Raw genomic sequence first — 21,612 nt, 5'->3', positions numbered from 1 at the left:
TTCTCATGCGCCTGACAAAATTTGAACACTGTCGAACCCGGCCAAAGTGTGGCGTAAACAGGACCATTTTACTACTGGTAGCCGGAATTCCCCGAAACCGCGAAACGCCGCTCTCGTTGAACTTCAATGAGTTTGACACGTTGAACGCCTATCTTCACCACCAAGGTCTGCCTGTGGGAGACTAGCTGCTCCAGCTCACGACCACCGCGTTGAGGTTCGACTTCTTCTTTCCATTCTTTTGAAAATCATTCAACCGCGACCAAAATTCATCGCTCTGGGCTATCCCAGTCTGCCAGCCGATGTGCCGTCTCGCCAACTTGGAAGAAACTCGAGAGTCGAGTCAGCTGAGCCGATGTGGCCATTCCGGCCTGCCACCTGCTACATTGGGCGCAACTGGTTGTTGATCATCACGGAGAACAATGATGGTTATGCGTACTCTCTTATCGAGATCACAGGCTCAATCGTGAGCTTTGCCTTCCATTGTACTTTTTTGGTATGCCTTCTACTTCTCGACTTCACCGTCTGTGGAGCGGTAAATGATCTCCATATTCGATTCTACCTTGTTTACCTGTTATATCAATTTTAATACATCATCAGCCCCTGTTATAATGAGTAGACGCTTATGACCACATCTGACACGCGTCCTTATGGCAGATTGATTTTATCTTACTCCTTGTGTAGCGCGCAGCTCTCAATAATCCCGGTCTGCGACGGGTCTCGAGTCCATCCTCTAAACATGGAACGATCCTCCGCGGAGAGGCCGTCGCTAATGGCCTCCGGGCGCTCCTGCACACTGCATCTTCATTTCCTACCCTGGTCGTCACGTCACTCTTTCTTCTCACCTCATCTTGGACTGTTTGTTTTTCTCTTTCTTCGCAAACACTGCTATGGGCCACAACAATCGACAGGCGAAGCTGAAGCTGGACTTCATCATCGTAGGAGGCGGTACGTTCTTCACCTCCTCGACGTAAAAACATCTTGATTAATTGAGCGCTGCATCCCGCTCTCGTCCAAACGTTCACTCTCCTCTGTGTTGACATGCGCAGGATTGTCAGGATTAGCGACAGCCCACGCTCTTGCATCATCGGGACACCGTGTGCGAGTGTTCGAAAAGTCTCCTATGGGGAACGGTTCCCAAGCTGGTGGCTTTCGAATCACACCCAACGGGTACAAGGTGCTTCAGCAATGGGGTGCCTTAGATGAGTTCACGATGCGGGGATGGAAGATGCCATCGACCGAATATTACGATAGTGAGTACTTATCCATTGTTTATAGCACAGAAATTATCTAATCGCATCATACACTATAAATGATACTTTAGTGGAGACAGGTGAGAGCATCGGGTATCTTGGCTGGAAAGAGGAAGTATTGCGCGAGCTTGGAGGAGAGTTCTATACTATTCTCGTACGATCTCCTCTGCATCTTATTTATCCTGATCCTTGGACATCGGAGTGATGATTATTTTATAGCACCGCGATCTTCATGATATTGTCCACGATCTTGCTGTCAAATCCGGCGCTGAAATCATGAAAGACGCTGCTGTCACTTCCGTTCTTCCTCCTCTTGAAGATAGCCCTGTCGAATCATCGCCCAGTTCGTCGAAGCCAGGATGTGATCCTTCAAAGCCCTCCATCGTCCTCTCTACCGGACAGTCCTTCCAGGCTGATATCATCATCGGAGCAGATGGTGGCCGTAGTCTCGTCCGACAAGTCATCGAACAAGTGCCCAAACTACCCACCACAAATACAGCAGTCTATAATGCCACCATCCCTATCAAGAAGATGCAGGACGACGAAGGGCTGAAGGAGGTGACTGAGATTGGCCATAATATCTGGATGGGTAATAGGTGTTGTGTAATGGGTGAGGTATTCTTACCTGCTATCAGCGCTCAGGGCTTTCGCTGACCCGAGTTGATCGTCTCGCCTCGGTCGTCGCGGACATCGGCATTCTAGCCTATCCCGTTGTGCGTCTAATATTATTGGCAGTTCTTGCGGCGAGATGACAACTCACTATTTTTGCACGATGCGTGATGTAGTGCAGCAAGAAGGCTTGGGTGTTCACGTTCTGGCAGAACGAAGAGTTGAATGACGAGGACCCAGTAGGGTGGGGTACCCCAGTCCCGTCGAGTTGTCTGAAATATGACAAGCTGGACCCACGGTAAGACGCCTTCAATTCTTCGGGTGTTATCGGAAGCTCGACTAACTTCTTTCTTACATGACCTTCAGATTACGAACTGCGATCGCTAACATCTCGACGCTCGAACGCGTCACGACTAGCTATCTACCCTCCGCAAACTCCTGGGTCGACAAATCCGAAACAATCCTTCTCATCGGGGAGGCTGCCCATCCATTCCCAGTGAGTCCTCTCGTCTCATTTTCGGTCGCACATTTTTGATCGAACATGGAATTTTTGATAGCCCTGCGGCATGCCCAGCGCGACAATAGTCCTCGAAGAGGCTTCTTTCCTCGGCACCCTATTCTCCCACCTTCGCAGCCGAACTCAAATCGCCTCCTTCCTCTACACCTTCGAAAATCTCCGCAGATCTCGCACACACACACTACACGCAGCCGAACTCGACAATATCACAATCTTCTCCCTCCCACCCGGACCGGAGAGAAAGGCCCGCGACGACGTATGGAGAGAGCAGAAGAAAGCATACGTGAATCGAGAAATTGGCAAGGGGTCTGGTTCTACGAGCGGGAGTGCCAGAGGTAGCGGAGAAGGCGAGCATGAACTAGGTGATACGAACTCGGAAGCGGAGAATCAGGAATTGTTGAGGCAGTGGCAAGAACTGTTCGAGATTTGGGGATATGATGCCAGGGATGCGGCGGAGAGTTGGTGGGTCGAGTGGGGTATACTTGGTGAGAGGGCGTTGAACATGGATATGCGGAATGCGACGGAGCTGCATGCGCGTTATGAGACGGAGATTTCTAGAGGGAGGGATGCACTTGGGTTTCATAACGTGGAGGTGGTTGCACCGCACAGTTGAGGGGCCGCTGGTCGGTGGTATTTATAGTGGAATTCGTTATGATTGACTGTATCTTAAGCCTCTGAGAAATGGGTAATAGAATGCGCCGTGGAGGTCTGTACAAACCTATCTCCGCCTCTTTCGTCGTCGTTGTGCGTTGAAGTCACAGAAGACTATATCCATATTTAGATCAGACGTTGGCATTCGCATGTACGAACTTGACAGCACTGGAAGGATTGTCATGTATATCAAAACCACTCGGACCCTCGCCGACGAAAATACCGCGATATACATACAAGGACAACAATAAATACCCGGGCATATACGTAAATCTTCTGTGGTATCGCTGTGGTGAAGATCGCCACGCTGACACCTCTTAGTGGCAGAACGTGATGGTCAAATCAACCTAGAACATCGAATGATCAGCAATGTAGGCAAGTATGAACGACGTGTGCGAGAAACGTACATTATCGGTGCTGCAACCAACTTGTACATGGGTATCGGTAGGCACATAAAACGCCGTGGGACAGCCGTAGTACGTGCAATCGGCGCCAGTGTTGTCGCAGCCATTGTAATAGCCAAAACCGGCGGCAACGTTAAACTCATGGCTGTTATCATAAAGAAAGGATCCATATCGAGTTAGTTCAATCACTTGACTTTGGGCATAAAGTGGACAACAGCGTACTCAGGTATCAAGGTGATATCCGTGCTTGACGCTCCAACACCATTCTTCAGAGTCGTCTCAACAGTGGTGCAGTAATCACCATTGAGGCCACATCCACCTATAGTAAAATAAGTCTGATACTCGAGGATTCAGCAGCGAGCTCGTACTCACCGGTTTGCAAGTAACTACATTAATTGACGTTAATTGACTGTTTATACGATCCTTTACTGACAGGACCACTCACGCGATAGCACCGATGATAGGCCCACCCGCATTGTAAGCACCTCCGGTCGACAATATCTGACCACTTTGCGACACTAGAGTAGGCTTAAAGACGCCAAGTTAGGCTAGCGGATACGGAAGCATTACTCGGCCTAACATACCGTCCCGTATCCACAGCTATACATCCAATGTTCCATAGTCAGCATCATGGTTAGAATATAAGAGGAGTTACTTGCTAGTTGGCGAACGTGATGGTGTGAGACTCTGCCTGAACGTTGACGACGGCGAATGCAGCAAGAGTGGCGAAAGCGATGAAGCGAGTGGTGAACATGATGGGCTGTTGATGCGCGAGAGAAACTCGGTAAGTGAGCTGCAGTCATCGGCTGCCCATGAAGCTGCCTTTATACCTTTCTCGGGAGCCACACGGTGGGAGTGGAAGACGAGTCCTGAGGCCTGAAAAAAGGCCGTGGTCGGTAAGTTAGATTACTTTCTTGGATTCAGATCAAGCCGAACATGTCAAACACATACCTGGTCCAAACCTTTGGAATGGAGGCCACGTCGAGCGTTAAGGAGATTTCTGTTTAGTCAAGCAACCCCCCTTGCAGGACGATTGCTACTATGAAACCGTAACACTATGGGACGCGGTATAAATCCAGAAGGGTAGACCGATAGCATGAATGCCACGGATGGTATGATGCCAAGCAAACAGCTCGCCAGAGGTGATTTATGTACGCTATCCCCGATCAAAGGTCTATGGTTAGAGTGGACGCCTCCTAGTCTCATAGTAGCATTCCAAATCCCTCATTGGAACGAGCCAAAGCTGACTGTTGACAGTAGGGAGCAGAGGGTTCATTCATGCAATCTAAGTCGAGTAGGTTAGACCTCCCCGTCTCTGTTTTTGTCTGTCATGGCGCCCGTAATCGCCCGTTCAACGGACTTAAAGTACAATAGGGTCAGTAGTAGACTGAACCTGTCTGGGAATCAACCCACGGGACTTCAGACCATGAGGACAATAAGCCACCTGTAGATGTAAATGATGACAAGCATTGATAGAGTGCCGATATATTGTATGGTGGAATAAATGGGCACGCGGTCCCAAGCGCTGGCAGAACGGCAAGTCATCACATCATCGATTCTGCTTCATTGCATAGACGTTTCTGATGCTCCGTCGTTCGCCACAAGACACAAATACGTCTAAAACGGTCTGGCGTCAGCCTGAAGTACTTACGCTGAACATATTGAGGGAGCGCTTCGAGCTCCGACTGATCCCTGGCAGCATTCTTTGTGTCTGACAACATCCAAACGTGTCACCGATACCCGCCCCTAGCGCTGCAAGTGACAGGTATTGTAACCATCGGCCTTTTCGACATGGAATGGGGCCTTTTCGGGCTCCAAATGCCCGCAATTTCGAGGTCGATGGTTCGACAACAACACGGCTGTTGCAAAGTTTCATCAGATCATGATAGCTCGAGAGGGTATGGCAGGTGCCAAGCCAGAAAACAAAGAGTGCAATTATAGGTATTGACAAAATCAGCGTGGCGCGAGCAGCTTGATCATCCCGCAATCAGCCTCAACTTGAGCGTCAGACCCTCATGAAGTAGGTCGGTGCCCGGGTAGGTTTGTCCACGAAAGAGAAACACCCGACCGCGTTACCGCTGGCAGACATCTGCAGCTGATAGTATTTAGACCGCGCTTGGAATGCCCGCACGATCTAAAAAGTGAGCGCCATATCGACCAGAGAGAGTTGTACTGAGATGTAGCAAGAGGAGTGTGGGATGGTCGACAGTCAGTCAATATCCAAGTTGTGGTGGTTGGTGGCAAGTTGGTGGAATGCTTGACGAGTCATTCGAATTGGTATTCGGGAGAACTCGGAAGACGCGTGACGTCACGCGTCTAGGTTCGAACGTTTAACGTGTGGCGAGTTGACTGGGTGACTTTCCGTACTGTACCTCCCAGACGTTAGGCGACGTCCGGTGTCCCAAGGGGCCCATCGCCCCCGCCAATTTTGCGCGAGTCTCCCGCCAAATGGGAGTTCCCACGTTATGTAAGCGTCGTCTAACTGCTGGGACGTACAGTAGAGCGTTTCACAGATTCTAGAGGCCTACATGCACAGAAAGGAGGTTCGCGCCGGTTTTTGATTGGATGATACCCCTTTATTTATGTTTCTGTGCATCAGGAAGCCTCCTAGATTGCTACGGAAAGTCACCCACTGGCGAGTCAATTTGGACTCAACGGAAGCTATCTTTCAGACGCAGATCCATAGATCCACGGATTTGAGAGCACATTTACTACAGGAAATCCAGAAACTACTCATCGATGTGCCCCCAGAAGGGGCTCTACTTGTTTCGCGAGGAACTGCATGTGGCGCTTGAGCCATTGCGAAGAGCTGATGAAGACATATAGTATTTATATGCGGCAAATAGACATTACCGGAGAAACTACAGTACATGGGTAATCTACCAAGACCCCGCAGAAAAAAAGCCGTAGCAACACAAATAAATATTTCCCCCGATTTTCGTTCGTACACATTTTACTTCATGGATTCGGCGAAGGCGCGCCACACCAAAAGTTCTCAGTCACAGAATGTGATAGCCAAGTCGACCTATATTTTACAATCATCACCAAACTATCAGCTATGTATGCAACTATAGAAGGAAGTCAAAAACGTACATTGTCGGTGCTGCAGCCAACCTGAACAAATGTATCGGTAGACACATGGAATGCCGTAGGACAGCCGCTGTACGTGCAATCGGCGCCAGCTCCATCGCACCCATTGTAATAGCCGAATCCGGTGGTGACGGAGAAGGCATGGCTAATGAGAGCAGAAAAAAGCAGAACATGAGCGTCTCATCTGGGGGAGACAACGACGGTCAACGTACTCAGGAATCAATGTGATGTCCGTGCTGGACGCTCCAACGCCGTTCTTCAGGGTCGTCTCAACAGTGGTGCAGTAGTCACCGTTCAGGCCGCATCCACCTGTACTAGAATAAGTCTCATATCGAAGAATTCGGCCGCAAGCTTGTACACACCGGTTTGTAAATACCTGAATTAGTTCACGTCAGCTATCTGTGCATACGGCCTTTTACTGACAGGACCACTCACGCAATAGCACCGACGATAGCCCCGCCCGCCGTGTAAGTTCCTCCGGTCGACAAGATCTGGCCGCTTTGCGAGACCAGAGTCGGCTGGCAGACACCCATTTAGGTTGATGGACACTAAGGAAAAGTTTGTCCTGACGTACCGTGCCGAATCCACAGCTAGAGAGCCAACACAAAGGTCAATATGAGCCCAGAAGGAAATCAGGGTTGACGTACTTGTTGACGAAGTTGATCGTGTGTGTTTCCGCCCGGACACCAACGAAGGCGACGGCAGCCATGGTGGCGAAAGCGATGAAGTGTGTGGCGAACATGGTTAACGTTGGAGATGCAGAAGGGCTTGGGAGTAAGCTGCAGTCCTTAAGCACTTTTCGTGCTGCTTTTATACCTGCACCCGCAGACCACATAAAAAAGCTACACATGGCGAACCATCGGTCCTTTGAGTAGTTTGTGGCCTGGACATAATTTTTTTCGGAACCAAACCAGGGCGAACAAATGGACGCATGCTCTTTCGTTACCTCTAGCCGCTGTTGTATGCATTCTGGACTGAAGGACGTCTGTGGATCGTCGAATAAATCTATCCGTGGCTCGATTTCCCCTATGAACATGTGTCAAGACCTGTCAAGACGAGGCACCGGTCAGGCCCAAAAAGATAGGCACGAAGTGTGGACAGCATGGTTATGAGACAATGTCGCAGATAATCATTAGATGAGCTAGGGGGTTGATGAAAGGTATTCCTATAGGTAATAGAAATCGCGGAGACTTTCTGGATCTCCCTCGGGAGTGGTAGAAATCGAGCTTGGTTCAACCTGAGATTCAACAACAGAGCGAGACAGAACACCGAATGACTATCAACATGTACACCGACGGTCTGGATCTCACCGTCGTCGCTTTCGGAAGTTTCCCCGCAATGCTCGTGCTCTTGTCCGATCAGTGAATGTACACCTACTAGAACGTTTGTGCCAGCGGATGTGCCTTGGCATCTAGCTACACGCGCTTAGGCCATGCGGATCAGGGGACATGTGCAAGACCACTGATAGAAAAACCGATGATCGTTATGAGACCGGTGTTTGGGATGTGCATACGTAGGCTTGCATAGAATGAAACAGTGCCAAGATGAACAGCAGTTGTCCTGCTCGAAAAAGTCTTTTGATAGGCCCCCATGGGCCCTCAACTACGTCCCATCACACATAGAGCCGTTGGCAACCAATCTAGACGAAATAATCGCAGAATGCGCTCCGAATTTCGACTGATTATGACGCTTTTTCTGCGTTCTGCGTCGTCAAAGGATGTCACAGTCGCTCGTAGGCCTCAACTGCAAACAAATAAGGATATTTGGCTGTCATCAGTACCCAGAATACCATGCCCAATGTTACAGTGTTTGACGAGGGCTGGGCGTCGGAGAGGGTTGAACGTCAAAGTCTCGACATCAACACGGTCGTAGCTGGATTTGATCCGACCATGACCACATCAAAATGGGGATGCCAGCGAGGCTTACTTTACCTATTAGACCGCCCATGAATCCATGAAACAGGCTGGCGCATGGATAGGCACGTCCTAAGATCAGCATCAATGATCAATATTCAACATCAATGTTGGTCTGAAAGGCTCCGTCTGTTCAGCCCAATCGCACTCATTAACTCGAATGGCCAATCCAATAAAAATGTTCGGCAGTGTGAGAGATGTACGCGGTAACTGGGATGGCACAATAATTCCTGTGTGCTGGCAGGGGCGCAGATGGTCGATTAGACAGCGACGAGGCGTCGGCTCAGTCGTTGAGCTAGGCTCGGTCCGACGTTTTTCTTTCTTTCGATAACACGCTGTTCTGAGCAGCAAGAACGTAAAAGGTGCTCCCATGAGCCCAAATGATGCAGCACATCAGACGACTCCGACCGCGGCCAGTACTGCCCACTGCCGATTGTAAGACTCGGAATTGGAGAGACCCAGACCTTGAAGTTGCCATGGCTGGAAGCTAAAAGACACTCAACTTAGATTCTCGATAAAGAGATTGCATGTCGCCTAGAACAGAGACCAAACCCTACGAAGTATGAGCGTTTCAAAGTGCCTGATCATGATAGACCAAAAGAGAGAAGAAACCGCGGCGGGCGCAAGCAAAGACCAGCGGAGTTTGAACATCCGGAAACGTCCGTATGTACGGCCAGAAAACGCGTGACGTCACGCGTCAAACGCGTCTCGTCTCTTCTCATCCGAACGCGTCCCTCTGCAGATGACAGGACCTTGGCAAAACACGTATAAATCTGAAAATTTTTAGATATGGTCTCAGTTGACTTGCAGTACTCATCAGAGTCGATTGCCAGCGGTTCCTACCGTCTCTTAGAGCTCCCTGCAGAGCTGCTTCAGCTGATCGAATCCACTTCAGCTGCGGGAAATGAACTAGAGTAAGTCCTAGCATTGTCACATTTGGAACAAGTGGACGCTGACGGGATTGTTCTGCCAGATTATCCATCAAAGGCGGACGAGATGAGGACGCTGTTCTCTGCACTTCCAACAAAACTTACGCCATCCGATCCGTCGTCCTTTCCAACTCAGTCCTTGTCATAACGCCACGCGTATACGATAGGAACGATGATGCTATGGACACTGATGGAGGTGGAAAGCCCCAGGAAGCGGACGCGATTGTGATACAGGAGAGTTTGAATGAAATTCTGGAGCTCGTACCTGCCGTGCCGCGGTTACATCGGTTGAGGGGACTATTGAGAGGGATGGAGTGGGAGGAGGGCCACGAAGACGAAGATTACGATGAGGGCGATGACGGTAGGCTTGTCTGTATCTTCTATACTTATGCAAACTTTGAGTCACGACAGTACTGATCTACTGAATAGAGGAAGCGGCCAAGATTCAGCTATGAGCAGGCGAGGGAGGAGCTGCAGGCTAGCGAGCAAGAGCTAGCAGCCTCTATACGGGAGAAACGAATACTCGTCATCGATGGCGAGTTTCCAAACATATTTGTCCCATATCCTACAAGCTCAAACATGCTTCTTAGGCAACCTTCGACCCATGTCACCCTCCTATCTCCATACCGTCCTCGAGCTTATTCTCACTTGCCTCGTCTCCACACAACAAAAGCATGAATCAGCCACAGTCGTAGAACTTACCAGAGCACTCGAAGAGCATGAGATCCAGAGACGAGTCACCGAACAAGTCATGGGCTGGTTTGGAGAGATGAACTCGGAGGATGGAAGGTGGAGGATGGACGTGGAAAGTGTTGTTGGGGAGGTTGGGCTGGGCACTTTGCGGCATTATAAGGTACATCATTCCGCCTCATATGTTTCGTGCGAGAGAACCAACAATATTGTGCTACTGATATAGGACGACTCGATCGAAGAGAACGCGTTCTTGAACAAGTGGCGCAACGCTGTAGGAGACACCTTCGCCTCACACGTCTCCCTCTCCCTACTCTCGGTATGCTCCTTCGTCGGCTTCTACCATGATAGTCTCTAACCTGTCATTCCCAATGTTTTAGGGGAACTACCTCTCCAATCCCTCCCCTCTGGCCGCCACGTCCAGTTCAGCACCGCCGAACCTCTTAACCTACTTCCCCCGCTCTTTGCTTCCCACGGACCCACCAGCTCTCTTCGCCGATCTCTTTCTCACTCGGTCCAAATGGAAGGCCAGCGATATCATTCCATTTTTGCAGGATGTGGCGGTAGATGGGAAGGAGAGGGATAGATTGCTTTTGAAGTATGCAAGGGGTATGAGCGAGAAGGATGGGATGTGGTATACGGCGAGAGCGAGATGATGGGCATGCGAGGCGTATAACGCGTGGCGCCGTCCAGTGACCCACCAAGATCGTATAGTACTACCTGTTGCTGAATTGAACTTGAAGTACAACTTATACTCCACACCAGGTGCCCGTACGACCCCCGTATCCATCATAGAGGGCAAAGTGAATGTGAATTGTAAAGGAGTGAATGATACATGAGCCTGCCACGTCCCCAGCACCCCATGAAGATTGATACCGAATTATGAAACCTATGAAGCTCAAAGAAATCTGAAACTAACAAATCTCGCCACAATCAAACGACAGCTTCATACCAAGCTTTTCTCTCCTCCGGGCAGCCTTGCACAATTCCTTGGGCGGCCCAAATAAATACGAAATAGAGATGGGAGATGGAAGGTGTGTTTAGAAGGACAACGTCGCACCCGCGCTCGCCATCACCGACGCCGCCACCTCAGTCGCGTCCAACAGATCGTAATCGTAGGGAGCGGTGGTGAAAGTACCAGCGTCAGCGGTATCCTCGCCGTCACCGAAGTCGTTGCCGTTGGAGACGGCGTAGCCTTCTTCGTCGACCGAGTAGAGAGGTTTGTCGACACTCACGAAGACGTTATTCTCGACGAGGAGTTGTGCACCTGTTATGCCAAGGGTAGGGAAATAATTTCGGCCACAGAAATGGTGAGAGGACGGAGGGTTGGAAGATTATAACATACCATCACGAGTGTTAATCCCGTCACTGTTTGACTCATAATAGTTATTGTATATATGTCCTGCACACAGCCCGCCTAGTCAGTATCCTCGTCACTCATATAACGAAGTAATGGACTGAAACGTACCCGTGCCAAACCTGAATGAAGGAGTCCTCGAGTTCAGGTTCGTCCACCAGTTGTTAGCATACGTGACGGTGATAGCGACATCCTCATCTCCATTGCTGTCAGAGTGGCCGACGAGCGAAGCCTTCCAGTGATCATGCAACTTTGAGTTGGTGACAGTAACACCGTTCGAGCCGTGTGTGATGTCGAGGAGACCGTCGTAGTAATCCTAAAGATGTAGAATGTGTGGTAGGTCGCAAGGACAATAATTGAACCCGCGTAGTGGGTAGACTCGAACCTTATCGTGGTCCATGTCGCTCGACAGATCAACATGGTCAACCCAAACTTGAGATGCCTCCTGTATACCAATAGCATCTCCGGCCTCCGCGAGTACCTTGGAGATAGCGATGTTACGGATGATGACATTCGACTCTTGATAGACGCGGAGACCAACGCCCTCGAGCGCTGCAATGATCCCTAACCATCAGCGTACTGACACGGAGAACAGAAATGGTAGTTTACGCACAAGCACCAGCAGCACCGAGGACAGTGGTGTTAGAACCAACGCGGACGACATCATTACCAGTAATGGTACCTGCCCAAATCATGTCAAAACACGGTAGAGGAGAACGGATGGAGGAAGAGAACGGACCGGAGATGATAACGATCTTGGAGTCAGAGCCCTCGACAGCAGATGTCAACTCATCGAGCGTGGTGACAGTGGTGCTAGTACCGCCGGAGCCGCCAGAGGTACTATGAATTTAGCCGCCACACAACATCGTAAGTCCAATTCGAATGCACCGGAGGGCAAGAATAGAAAGGAAAAGTACATACCCGCCATTCAGTGTGGCGTAACCGACCGAGGCCACATCATCAGCTGCCGCAGTGCTAGAGCTGGTAGAATTGGAAGAAGAAGCAGTGGAGGAAGAGGCTGCAGCGCTTGTGGAAGAGCTCTTTGAAGCAGAAGCCGAGACGCTCTTGGTGGATGAGGTTGAGGTGGCTCGAACAGATGTAGACACAGACTTGGTGCTAGATGCAGAGATGCTGGAAGAAGAGGAGGAAGATGCACGTCTTCCGAACTCGAATGCAGGACGAGCCTAATGATGTGCAAATTCGGTATCAGCGTCGGACCGTGGTCCACAAGCAGAGGATCGGGGACTGACCGAGACGAGTTGGAAGAGAGTAAAGAAAACAAGAGGAGTAATCCACTTCATATTCAATATGAGTCCAGGGAGCGTATGTAGAGAACGAAAAGGTCAGTCGGGCAGTCAACAGTCAAGTGACGCAGGTAAACGGAAGGAAATCGAAGAAAAGACAAGAAACTCGAAGACAATGGAGGACCGAGCATATACCTGTATAGGCTTTATACTTGATGTGGTATGTTTTAAGATATATTTTTTCGGAGGAGGCACGGACGAACGGAATGCCAAGGCAAGCGCCCACCGGGTGCTGCGTCTAGAACGACGAGCTAGCCCAGAGGGCCTTACAACCGCAGGCAATAATGATTTCGATCCTCTATGCACAAGCGAACCTTGGTGGTACTGATATGTTTTCTAGAAAACAGGCCACGTTCAACTTGAGAGGCCGGAACGTCCTTGTGAAGAGGTTGCATATCTTGCAGAAGCGCGACTCGATGGAGATCCTGTAAAGTTAGGTACGGTGAACTCTTGCTTTTCGAAGGGCAAAAACAAAAAGACTCACATCGAAGAGGCATATACTGAAACTGTCACTCTGTCTGCGTACTTCCTCTTATTTACCCCTCCGACGCCCAGAACAGCGCGCAGCACACAACCCGCAATGATGGGAACGATCTCCAAGACATTTTACCATGATGCAACTGTGTCAAAATTGTCTCATCTAATCAGGGAAAGTACATCGCTGCTGCGCACTGATACTTGACAAGGTCTCCGACCGGTCGACGTCTCCAAGATAGGGGGCCGAATGTTTACACATTCTGTGCCCTCGGTTCAGTACTTACAAAGTACTTACCTCAGGCTGTCTGAGGACGGAGTTCGAGAAGAGGCTTTCTCTGGGATATGTCGTATGAGCACAATAAGCAGTGACACACGAATGTCTCCGCCATGACAGAAAGCCGAGAGTGTAGAATAACCGTGACACCTGTCAGATTGAGCAGGGAAAAGGGAGGCAGTTGCTAAGGCAACAACAAGCAACAACAAAACGATACAAACGCCACCGGATTGTCAGATCCGCCGTCCGGTCCGGGCTCCGCTTCAACATGTGCGCGTGACTTCGACTAACAGGAACGTCTTCCTGCACTTTCTCAGTCCTGCACGCTCATCTCTGGGCAAACGTTCATAGACCTGAGGTTAGACTGCACATCGAATCTAAGCTGATTACTTTCTCCTATCACTAGAAGGGCTATAGTCTTGACTCTTGAGTTTGTCGAGTTAAGACGGTTGTTTTCACAAGTCCAATTCGTGCGAAGTAAGACAGAGCCTAGGCTCTGACCATCCGTTATATTTGACGTGAAGGGAATCGTTCACTCATATAACGGCTGTTCCAATTTGGAGGCCTTTTGCGGGCCGCCTCCGCGCCTGCCTCTTATGGACATGTTGCGCGCGGGGACGGAGCTCCAGACGGTCCTGTCCCGCGTGCAGCATTTCCATATGAGGCAAGCGCGGAGGCGGCCCGCAAAAGGCCTCCAAATTGGACAAGACTAGACAGAGCCCAGTCATAAACAGGGTCATCACGTGCAGTGTGACGCGCTTGTGACGCGCGGCGAGTCTTTCGCGGCCTGTGCTGTGGCGAACACCCGGCGGAGGTATGGTTGCAGATCGACGAGATAGAGTTCCGAACATGTAGCATTGCACCTCAATTAAAGTCCGACGTAGATAGGATCAATGTACACGGTATACGCTCGCACTAAGAAACACGAAATAAAATCTGTCAAATTTTCTTTTGCACAACCTCCTCGAGAAGCTTCTCCATGTCTGGAATGGTTCGATGTCCGGCGTACTTCCGCGCCGCCCAAGCAGCTTGCTTCCCATTGAGGTTGCCTTCCAAATACAGATTGCCAAATCGTATGGACCGATTAGCAAACCTGACGTCCAAGAATGCATGTCAGCCAGTGTCGCTCAATGATCTCTACGCCGACATGGGCTACTACTCACCTTCGAATCTGCTCTGTCTTGACCTCGGCAAGGGCAGACTTCACGTTGATCTCGAGCTCGGCCTCTGTGGACGATTTCGGATACATCCTGTAGATACGCTTGGCGAATCCCCAGCATTGCTCGATCGGGTTCAGCTCGGGATGGAATTTCGGGAGAAACAGACATGAGAAGCCCCGCTCCCGGCATCGCGTCTCGAGCAAGGATTCCACATTCACGAAGTCAGGCTCGCTGTACAGTAGGCGGCGGCAGCAGCAGTTCGTTGCTCCTGGCTTACACTTGAACTTGGCGCACTCGGCTCGAAGGGAAGGTGCGTTCGTGTGCCCGCGTTCGACAAGTAGCTGTGCCATTCCCTTGAAGAGACCCGGGTGTGTCGGATGATCAGATGGGAAGTACAGTGGCTGTGGTAGTCCACGAAACTCGGCATCTTGCATCTTGATCTTCTCTTTCACAGGCTTCTTCGTGGTACTGTCGTAAACGATCTTGTTGTTCCCATCGCGCTTCGTCCTTTCGACCATGAAGTTCGTCTCTGGCTTGCTCGGTTTTTTGGACATCTTGCGAGCAGATAGTGCATCGTCGGCGCGCTTTTGATGAGTGGAAGCATTGTCGAAGATGAAGATGTGGTTTTCGTTTGGGTAGAATTCCTCCAGTACGTCCATGGCCTTCTCCACTTGATCAAGAATCTCTTCATTAGTGAAGTATCCGTCGCGCGAGCCACCGGCCTTGAACAAGACCCGAGCCGTTTTGGTTCCGTCAGGCGACGATAGCCAACCGTAGTCCGCCGAGATAAAATCTGCGACCATCAACGACGAACCCTGCCCCTTTGCCCTCGGCTTCGCTGTCTCTCCCTTCCATACCCAACGAACAATCCGTCGATCATGTGCGTAGAAGGTGCTTTCGTCGTGGTACCATATAATCGTCCATCGTTCGGGTGGATTCCCTCTTGCTTCCGCCACACCTTCCTTCCAAATTTGCGCGTTCGCCAAGAGCTCGAATAAGGTCGGTAAAAACTTTTTCTGTCGATACTGAACAACGTCTTCGCGCTCGTGTCCGTCGACGTACTGACCGCTCGGTGTTTTCTTCCAGCGATAGTCCATTATGTGCATCCAACGCTTCGCTGTCGATAGTCCGACTGTATCCTTCAGGTTGTGGCGTGCTCGAACCTCAGGACGAGCAAGATAATCGACGATGTCCTGAGCGCGAACGTAGGCCCCGATTGACTGTAGGTGGTTGAAGAGCTCCTGTGCGAGATCCCCATCCTCCAACATGCTGACGCTCCATGTTCCGTATAGGTTGAACGGTAATTGTTCACGGTCATCGATGAAGGTGCGTAGCCACACGCGCAATTGCTCGACGGAATGGGTCGAAGCCTTTCCCTTCTTCCTCGGAGATAATCTAACTGCCTCTTCCGTCGCTTTACTCCAGGTCATCGGGCTCTCTCCACTCGTGTACAACATCAGAGCCATCCGCATCATCGTAAGTCTCTCCCGGAGTACGTCGTCCTTCTGGAACGGGAAAGGCTTGTGGCCGACACCTGTGGTGCGTCTCGGGTTAAGGATGTGTGTTAGGTCCGCGCAAGCGTTTCTTGCATCGTCACGGGAAGGTGGAGGGACGAAACGACCAGAGGAGGTGGGTTCATGGGGGATAAATGGTGGTGGGGTCACCGGCCGGAATGGTCCTGGTGGAGGCAAAGGCCCCTCGAGTCGTTGGTTTGCAGTGAGTCCCCTTCGCTCTCGCTCCTGTGCTCCCCAAACACCGCCTCCCAAAACACCGAGTAGCTCGCGAACCTCTGATTGACCTCGAAACAGACGAAGTGGCGGGTTGTCGTCCTCTTCCTCCTCCAACGTACCTCCCTCCGATTCTTCGTCACTCTCAAAATGCTCCAGAGTCGGGTCATCCAGAGGATCGTACACCAGTGGATCGACATCTTCTGTAAAAAGTACGTGCCCGTTCATTTCCTCAAACTTGAGCCGCCTCGCCACGTCTTCTTCATCATCTACCTCTTCCACTGTCACTGACTTCCCCTTTTTTGATGTCCTAGGTGTTATATAATCGAGATTGGTGGGATGGAGGATCCGAGAAGGGGTCGGTGAGGCTGGAACGGTGCTTGCTAGACAAGGGCTCATGGACACCTTGTGAGGGCTTCTCGATGTGCGCCTCGACTTGGGAGTCAGGTGGTCTAGGATTCGACGAAGACGACTTGGTGTAGTCAAAGGGGTACGTAGTGTCTGCACGGCATTATGAGTTGTTGGCGAAATTTGCATGGGGCTGCCATGGAGCGGCATGTTTTCTCGGTGTGGTGTGCTTGGAGGTGTTCGTGGCTCGACATACTGCTCGACAGACTCTGTGTACTGGGGCAGGGGCTGTCCAGAGGCCTGTTGTCATGTTTATTGCAGGTGGGTATCAATCAAAGTATCCCGTTCACTGGCAGTACTCACCTCGTTCACCTTGTCCCTGTTTTTCTTCAATAACAGCTGTCGGCCTTTTTTTTCAATTGATAGCCCAAGGTTCTTGATCTTTGCTTTGTATGCAGCAGCGTTTTTTCGTCTGCCCATTATAGAATGTAGGGAGTTGATTGTGTACGAAGGTAGTTTACATCTTTACAAGAGTTCACCGCGACGCGACGCGTCGATGTAATTTAGACGCTCGCCACCTTCAGAGGTTAAAATTCTATGCCCTCTACATATGTGATCTTGCAGCAAAATCTGCTCGCGCCAGATATTCAATGAATGTTCAGATTACAATCTGGCGCGAGCAGTTTAATTTTTTCGCCCCTCTTTCCGGAGGGCATAGAAAAGCTTTGACTCCGTCACGCTTTGCTCCGCCAAAAGGCCTTTGGGCCGCTCTTGCGTGACTGTGGCGTCTCACGTGATGACCCTGGTTATGACTGGGCTCTGTCTTAGTCTTTAGATCAATCTGATCTGATTTTCCCGCGCCGTCCACGACGCGTGCGCCTCGGCCCCCGAGATGAGTCCCGCGACGGAGAATGCCGACCTGTGGTATAGGGATGTGGCCCGCTGGACGCAGTTTTTGCTCCTCAGTCACCTCGTCGTCCCTGCAGGTCGGTACTTCTTTTATTACACGCCCCCGGCGTCTTTCTAGATCCATGTCTTACCTCTTTGTCTTTCTCGCAGGCACACGAGCTCTTTTTTCGGTACCCGCCCGCCCACATCCTTTTCTCTGTTTGATTTCTCTATTCCTCTTCCTACTTTAATGACGCTCTGTGCCCTGCTTTTCACCGTTTTAATGCTCCCTCGACATGCGTGGTCGCGCTGCCGCTTTATCCCATAAAAAACACTTATTATTTGAGTTTCCTGAACATTCTGTTTCCGTATCGGTCTCTTTCGCGCCATTCTAACTTCGTCGTGGCACTCATACTTAATCCGGGTCGCACGGCCGTGTGACCCACCACAAAAGGAAGGTTTTCCCATGCGTCACTGTCCATACGTACGTTACCTCCCACATAAAAGTAGATTTCGAGCCTCGGTTTTGCCTCATCGCGTCCTTCAAGTTATGACTCTCAGTTTCACCGTTTTGTGTTTCGTCTTTCAGTTCCTAGTCGGTCGCCCCTTTTCCTTTTTCTTTGGGTCTCGCATCGTTCGTTACTCGTTCATGTAACCCGCCCTCGTCCCGTCCGTCCTGCTCGAATCTCACGCCTCCGGGCTTCTTCACGGGCGCCCTCCGGGCGCCCACCTCCGGTACCTCACATACGTGTGCCGCGAGTCGCTTCGTCGATTGGAGCCTCTCTATCGCACAATGGCCAAGGCCTGGCTTTCGGTTCTGGTTGTACTCGCCGCTCTCTTTGGAGGACTCTACCAAGTTCGCCTGAAGAAGGTCTTCTCTGACCATGGAATCATTGGAAGAGTCATAGAACCTCTGAATAACGAAAGATGTCTGGGGATCCCTGAGCTTGCAGGCTGTGAAAGTATAGCTCTGTCCTCCATGGTGCATCTCACTAGTATAGCAGCACTGATACAGAGGATCTTTACCAGAGATCGTTCTCCATCACCCATCAGGAATTGTCTATCTCGCTGGCTCATCACTTTTATCCCGAAAACACTGGACTCCTGCCATGGGTTTACTCAACGCCACCATGTTACCCGACCAACCTCCGGATTATTTTGCCACATACGACCCATCTACTTCTACCATCACGCACCTCGACATCTCCGGTTTCGAAGACCCCCGAGGGATTTCTGTTCATGGCTTCGACGTCGTTTCTTCGCCCACTAATCCAGCCGAGCTCTTCGTATAGGCCATAAACCACCGTCGTCCGCTCTCCGGGAAAGCAGATCAGGTTGGAGCTGACTCCGTCATCGAAATTTTCGAGACGACACTCGGTGGAACCGTCTTAAAGCATTTTGCTACCGTGGAGAGCCCCGCTATAATCACCCCGAACGATGTTGCTGGCTTACCAGATGGAAAGAGCTTCTACTTCACCAACGATCATGGCAGCAAGACTGGCTTTGTCAGTGACATTCTTCCTGATCTTCATGATATCTGTATCTGCACTACTAACAGCCACTTTGTTCTCATAGGACCGAAAGCTTGAGCCTTACGGGTTCTCAAGCTCGTCGGTTGGCTACTGCCATCTCAACGAAGGCTGTAAACTCTCTATCTCAAAGCTTCCGGGCAGCAACGGCATTGCGCGCTCGCAGAACGGTACCGTATACGTGGCAAGCAGCACCGTTGCTGAGCTTCGCGTCCTCGAAAGTCAAGCAGATCATTCACTTGTAGTGACCGATGTATTGGCGACCGGTGCGTACCACCATCTCGAAGAAGCTTCGCTTACCCGCTAACTTCACCGCTTTGAAGATCGTATCATGGATAACGTCGCTATCGACGAAAATGGCGCTTTGTGGGTGGCCGGCTTCCCCAGCTCACTCGCATACGTGGATCATGTACAGAGTTGTGGAAGTAATCCGGCTCCGTCAAGTGCGTTCAGAATGACGTTGAACACTGGACGGAGTGCGTTCTTTGGTGAGAAGTTCAAAATCGATAAGGTCCGTCAGATTTCGTCTGTATCTTGGTGCCACGTAAGACACCGCAAGTCCTGACCCTGTATCGCAGGTTTTCGAAGACAATGGGACCATCGCCGCAGGCTCTACTTCTGCCGCCTACGATACTAAGCGCAAGCTGCTTTACATGACAGGTGTGATACTACTTATTTTCATGACCATACTGAGCTTAGGGAACACGTCTTCATCTAGGTCTGTCGAGCCCGCAGCTTGCTGTGTGTGAACTTTGATTGTTGTTACATCATGGACGTCGTCACTACTGGTGCTTCCCGCAATGCGGAGCCCGCTGCGCCGTAAACACACAAAGCATCAAACTCCAAAGGACTTGCCTTCTATGGTAGCATTTGTTTCACTTGCTTCGTCCTCCAAGTCAGCGTAGGCTCTGTACGCGCTCTGTACAATATATGTAGGCATCAAATGCCCTTCAAGGGCTCTAGCCTAAGGGCGGTTGCTCAGTAATTATTCTTCGACATCTTTGAGCAGAAAAGAGCATTGAACGACAACGTAGCTCCTTTGGGAGAGCAAGGCCGTCCAGCCCACCCGCTATCTAAATCGGACCTGTACCGTGACAGTAGTTATGACGGTAAGTCTCGACCTATTAAGCGCTGACTTTCGCCTTTGATTAAGCGCAGCATCTTGAATACCTCAAATCAAGGTCCGATCGGCGTTGGTGTTGTCCAATCATGCCACTTTTCTCCAACCATCCGTCATCGAAGTGACTCGAACCGACAGTGCACGGACACGTGTGTGGTCAGTCCCTCTCACCAGAAGTAAGTACCTCAAACGTTACAGTGCTACTTGTAGTACCCTCACAGTTTATTTTATGCATGTAGGTAACTTATGAGTGAGCATATACCCACAGCGCACGCTATGTATCGTCACCATCGGTACCGATGGTGAGCCTGAGCCTGCCCTTTGGCTGTCAGAATATTGTAGGAAGACCGTTGCAATCCATCGGGCTTGACGGCATATGAAAGTATCTACGCCAAGGAGTCAATATTAATGGGATTTGGAAACATCCGTCATCCACTGCGCTGACATGACTCGTCAACGAATGACTCACAGCAGCACGGTACATATACCTGCGAGGATGGGCCACAGTAAGAGCAACTCGTTAAGCACTTCAACCAGACCTAAAAATCAGGTCTCCGTTCTGCCTCTGCTACAGCTTGCTGTTTATTTTGCACCATCCGCGCTCTCCCCACCTTGTTCCCCGCAACGCCGCCCGCCGCATTCCCTCACAACGCCACACGATGTCACCGTCCTCGTCACCATCCTCGTCCACCATCTCCTTGCTACCGCACTCAAGTTCTTCTCGCGGGAAGTTTCAGAAGCTTTTTCCGTTCAAGAAGAATCGAGGTGCGTCGCCCGAAGCTCGCAATGGAATTGCCAACTCTAATACCACGTACTCTTTCATAGATATAGACCCCACAGGTTCAACTTCAACGCAACCAGATAAAGACAAGAGTGTCTCGAAGTTGATACCGGGAACTAGTGATGACCATCCAGAGCAGAAAAGCTCACCTCAGTTCAATAAGAAAACAGACAACGATGGTCGGTCTGCTCCCTTCTCCTTGCTATGTCCCATCGGTAACATGACTCGTCTCAAGGCAATGGGGGAGAGACATCGAAAGTGTCTCCTGCGCCATCCATCGTCACGAAGTCCTCGTCATCCTCTACGGAAAGCGGACAGGACCCTTCAAACTCAAGCTCGACGGGCGCACAGAAGAAGTCAACAAAGCGGAGGGAGGCAGTGGCGGCAAGTTTCGAGGCCTTGAGCGTTTACCGATGATCATGGTGGGGCAAAGTTATTTGCGGAGACGCTGGTGGACGAGGCTCAAATGAGGCTCGCCAAAATCAGTGGGAGACGCTTGGAATCCTTGAGACGTCCGCCGGTCTTCACGGAGATGGGTACATATATCGAAGCCTACACCGTTTGTACTATTACAATATATCTGGTCAGCTACAT

General features: G+C 50.6%; 8 protein-coding genes across 8 annotated transcripts; 3 read left to right on the top strand and 5 right to left on the bottom strand.

The window, feature by feature from the left end:
- Nucleotides 1-887: 887 nt before the first annotated feature.
- STEHIDRAFT_170898 (FAD/NAD-P-binding domain-containing protein) lies at nt 888-2,989 on the top strand (the record flags this gene model as incomplete). Its single annotated transcript, XM_007307828.1, has 8 exons — nt 888-945; nt 1,056-1,250; nt 1,322-1,404; nt 1,470-1,860; nt 1,953-1,963; nt 2,036-2,157; nt 2,226-2,355; nt 2,417-2,989. 8 exons carry the CDS (start codon nt 888-890, stop codon nt 2,987-2,989), a joined length of 1,563 nt encoding a protein of 520 aa, XP_007307890.1.
- A 275-nt stretch (nt 2,990-3,264) lies between these two features.
- On the bottom strand, nt 3,265-4,185 carry STEHIDRAFT_182876 (uncharacterized protein; the record flags this gene model as incomplete). Its single annotated transcript, XM_007308228.1, has 7 exons — nt 3,265-3,374; nt 3,435-3,576; nt 3,654-3,750; nt 3,804-3,817; nt 3,877-3,959; nt 4,016-4,031; nt 4,091-4,185. 7 exons carry the CDS (start codon nt 4,183-4,185, stop codon nt 3,345-3,347), a joined length of 477 nt encoding a protein of 158 aa, XP_007308290.1. The 3' UTR covers nt 3,265-3,344.
- A 2,178-nt stretch (nt 4,186-6,363) lies between these two features.
- STEHIDRAFT_141346 (uncharacterized protein) lies at nt 6,364-7,263 on the bottom strand (the record flags this gene model as incomplete). Its single annotated transcript, XM_007308227.1, has 7 exons — nt 6,364-6,456; nt 6,525-6,666; nt 6,734-6,830; nt 6,884-6,897; nt 6,957-7,039; nt 7,096-7,111; nt 7,169-7,263. The coding sequence occupies 7 exons, from the start codon at nt 7,261-7,263 to the stop codon at nt 6,427-6,429; spliced, it is 477 nt and encodes a 158-aa protein (XP_007308289.1). The 3' UTR covers nt 6,364-6,426.
- A 1,888-nt stretch (nt 7,264-9,151) lies between these two features.
- Nucleotides 9,152-10,806, top strand: STEHIDRAFT_170895 (uncharacterized protein). Its single transcript, XM_007307827.1, has 6 exons — nt 9,152-9,348; nt 9,408-9,732; nt 9,793-9,898; nt 9,954-10,216; nt 10,280-10,372; nt 10,434-10,806. The coding sequence occupies exons 1-6, from the start codon at nt 9,224-9,226 to the stop codon at nt 10,707-10,709; spliced, it is 1,188 nt and encodes a 395-aa protein (XP_007307889.1). The 5' UTR covers nt 9,152-9,223; the 3' UTR covers nt 10,710-10,806.
- A 287-nt stretch (nt 10,807-11,093) lies between these two features.
- On the bottom strand, nt 11,094-12,249 carry STEHIDRAFT_63905 (polysaccharide lyase family 1 protein; the record flags this gene model as incomplete). The annotated part of the gene is made up of 6 exons (XM_007307729.1): nt 11,094-11,320; nt 11,399-11,455; nt 11,522-11,726; nt 11,796-11,962; nt 12,024-12,092; nt 12,150-12,249. Coding segments are annotated over 6 exons (825 nt in total), but the record flags the coding sequence as incomplete, so codon positions are not given.
- A 2,155-nt stretch (nt 12,250-14,404) lies between these two features.
- On the bottom strand, nt 14,405-15,284 carry STEHIDRAFT_64130 (uncharacterized protein; the record flags this gene model as incomplete). Its single annotated transcript, XM_007307752.1, has 2 exons — nt 14,405-14,558; nt 14,629-15,284. 2 exons carry the CDS (start codon nt 15,282-15,284, stop codon nt 14,405-14,407), a joined length of 810 nt encoding a protein of 269 aa, XP_007307814.1.
- A 129-nt stretch (nt 15,285-15,413) lies between these two features.
- On the bottom strand, nt 15,414-15,893 carry STEHIDRAFT_64499 (uncharacterized protein; the record flags this gene model as incomplete). Its single annotated transcript, XM_007307785.1, has 1 exon — nt 15,414-15,893. A coding segment is annotated over one exon (480 nt), but the record flags the coding sequence as incomplete, so codon positions are not given.
- Nucleotides 15,894-18,381: 2,488 nt separating this feature from the next.
- On the top strand, nt 18,382-20,386 carry STEHIDRAFT_149114 (serum paraoxonase/arylesterase; the record flags this gene model as incomplete). The annotated part of the gene is made up of 9 exons (XM_007307826.1): nt 18,382-18,550; nt 18,618-18,841; nt 18,881-19,093; nt 19,164-19,383; nt 19,441-19,628; nt 19,696-19,777; nt 19,836-20,049; nt 20,127-20,226; nt 20,299-20,386. The coding sequence occupies 7 exons, from the start codon at nt 18,382-18,384 to the stop codon at nt 19,871-19,873; spliced, it is 1,134 nt and encodes a 377-aa protein (XP_007307888.1). The 3' UTR covers nt 19,874-20,049; nt 20,127-20,226; nt 20,299-20,386.
- Between the last annotated feature and the right edge of the window lie 1,226 nt (nt 20,387-21,612).

Source organism: Stereum hirsutum (genome assembly GCF_000264905.1).
Source record: "Stereum hirsutum FP-91666 SS1 unplaced genomic scaffold STEHIscaffold_14, whole genome shotgun sequence".
Classification (NCBI taxonomy): Eukaryota; Fungi; Basidiomycota; class Agaricomycetes; order Russulales; family Stereaceae; genus Stereum; species Stereum hirsutum.
Note: the sequence above shows the minus strand (reverse complement) of the source record. Positions and strands in the feature narration are given on the sequence as shown.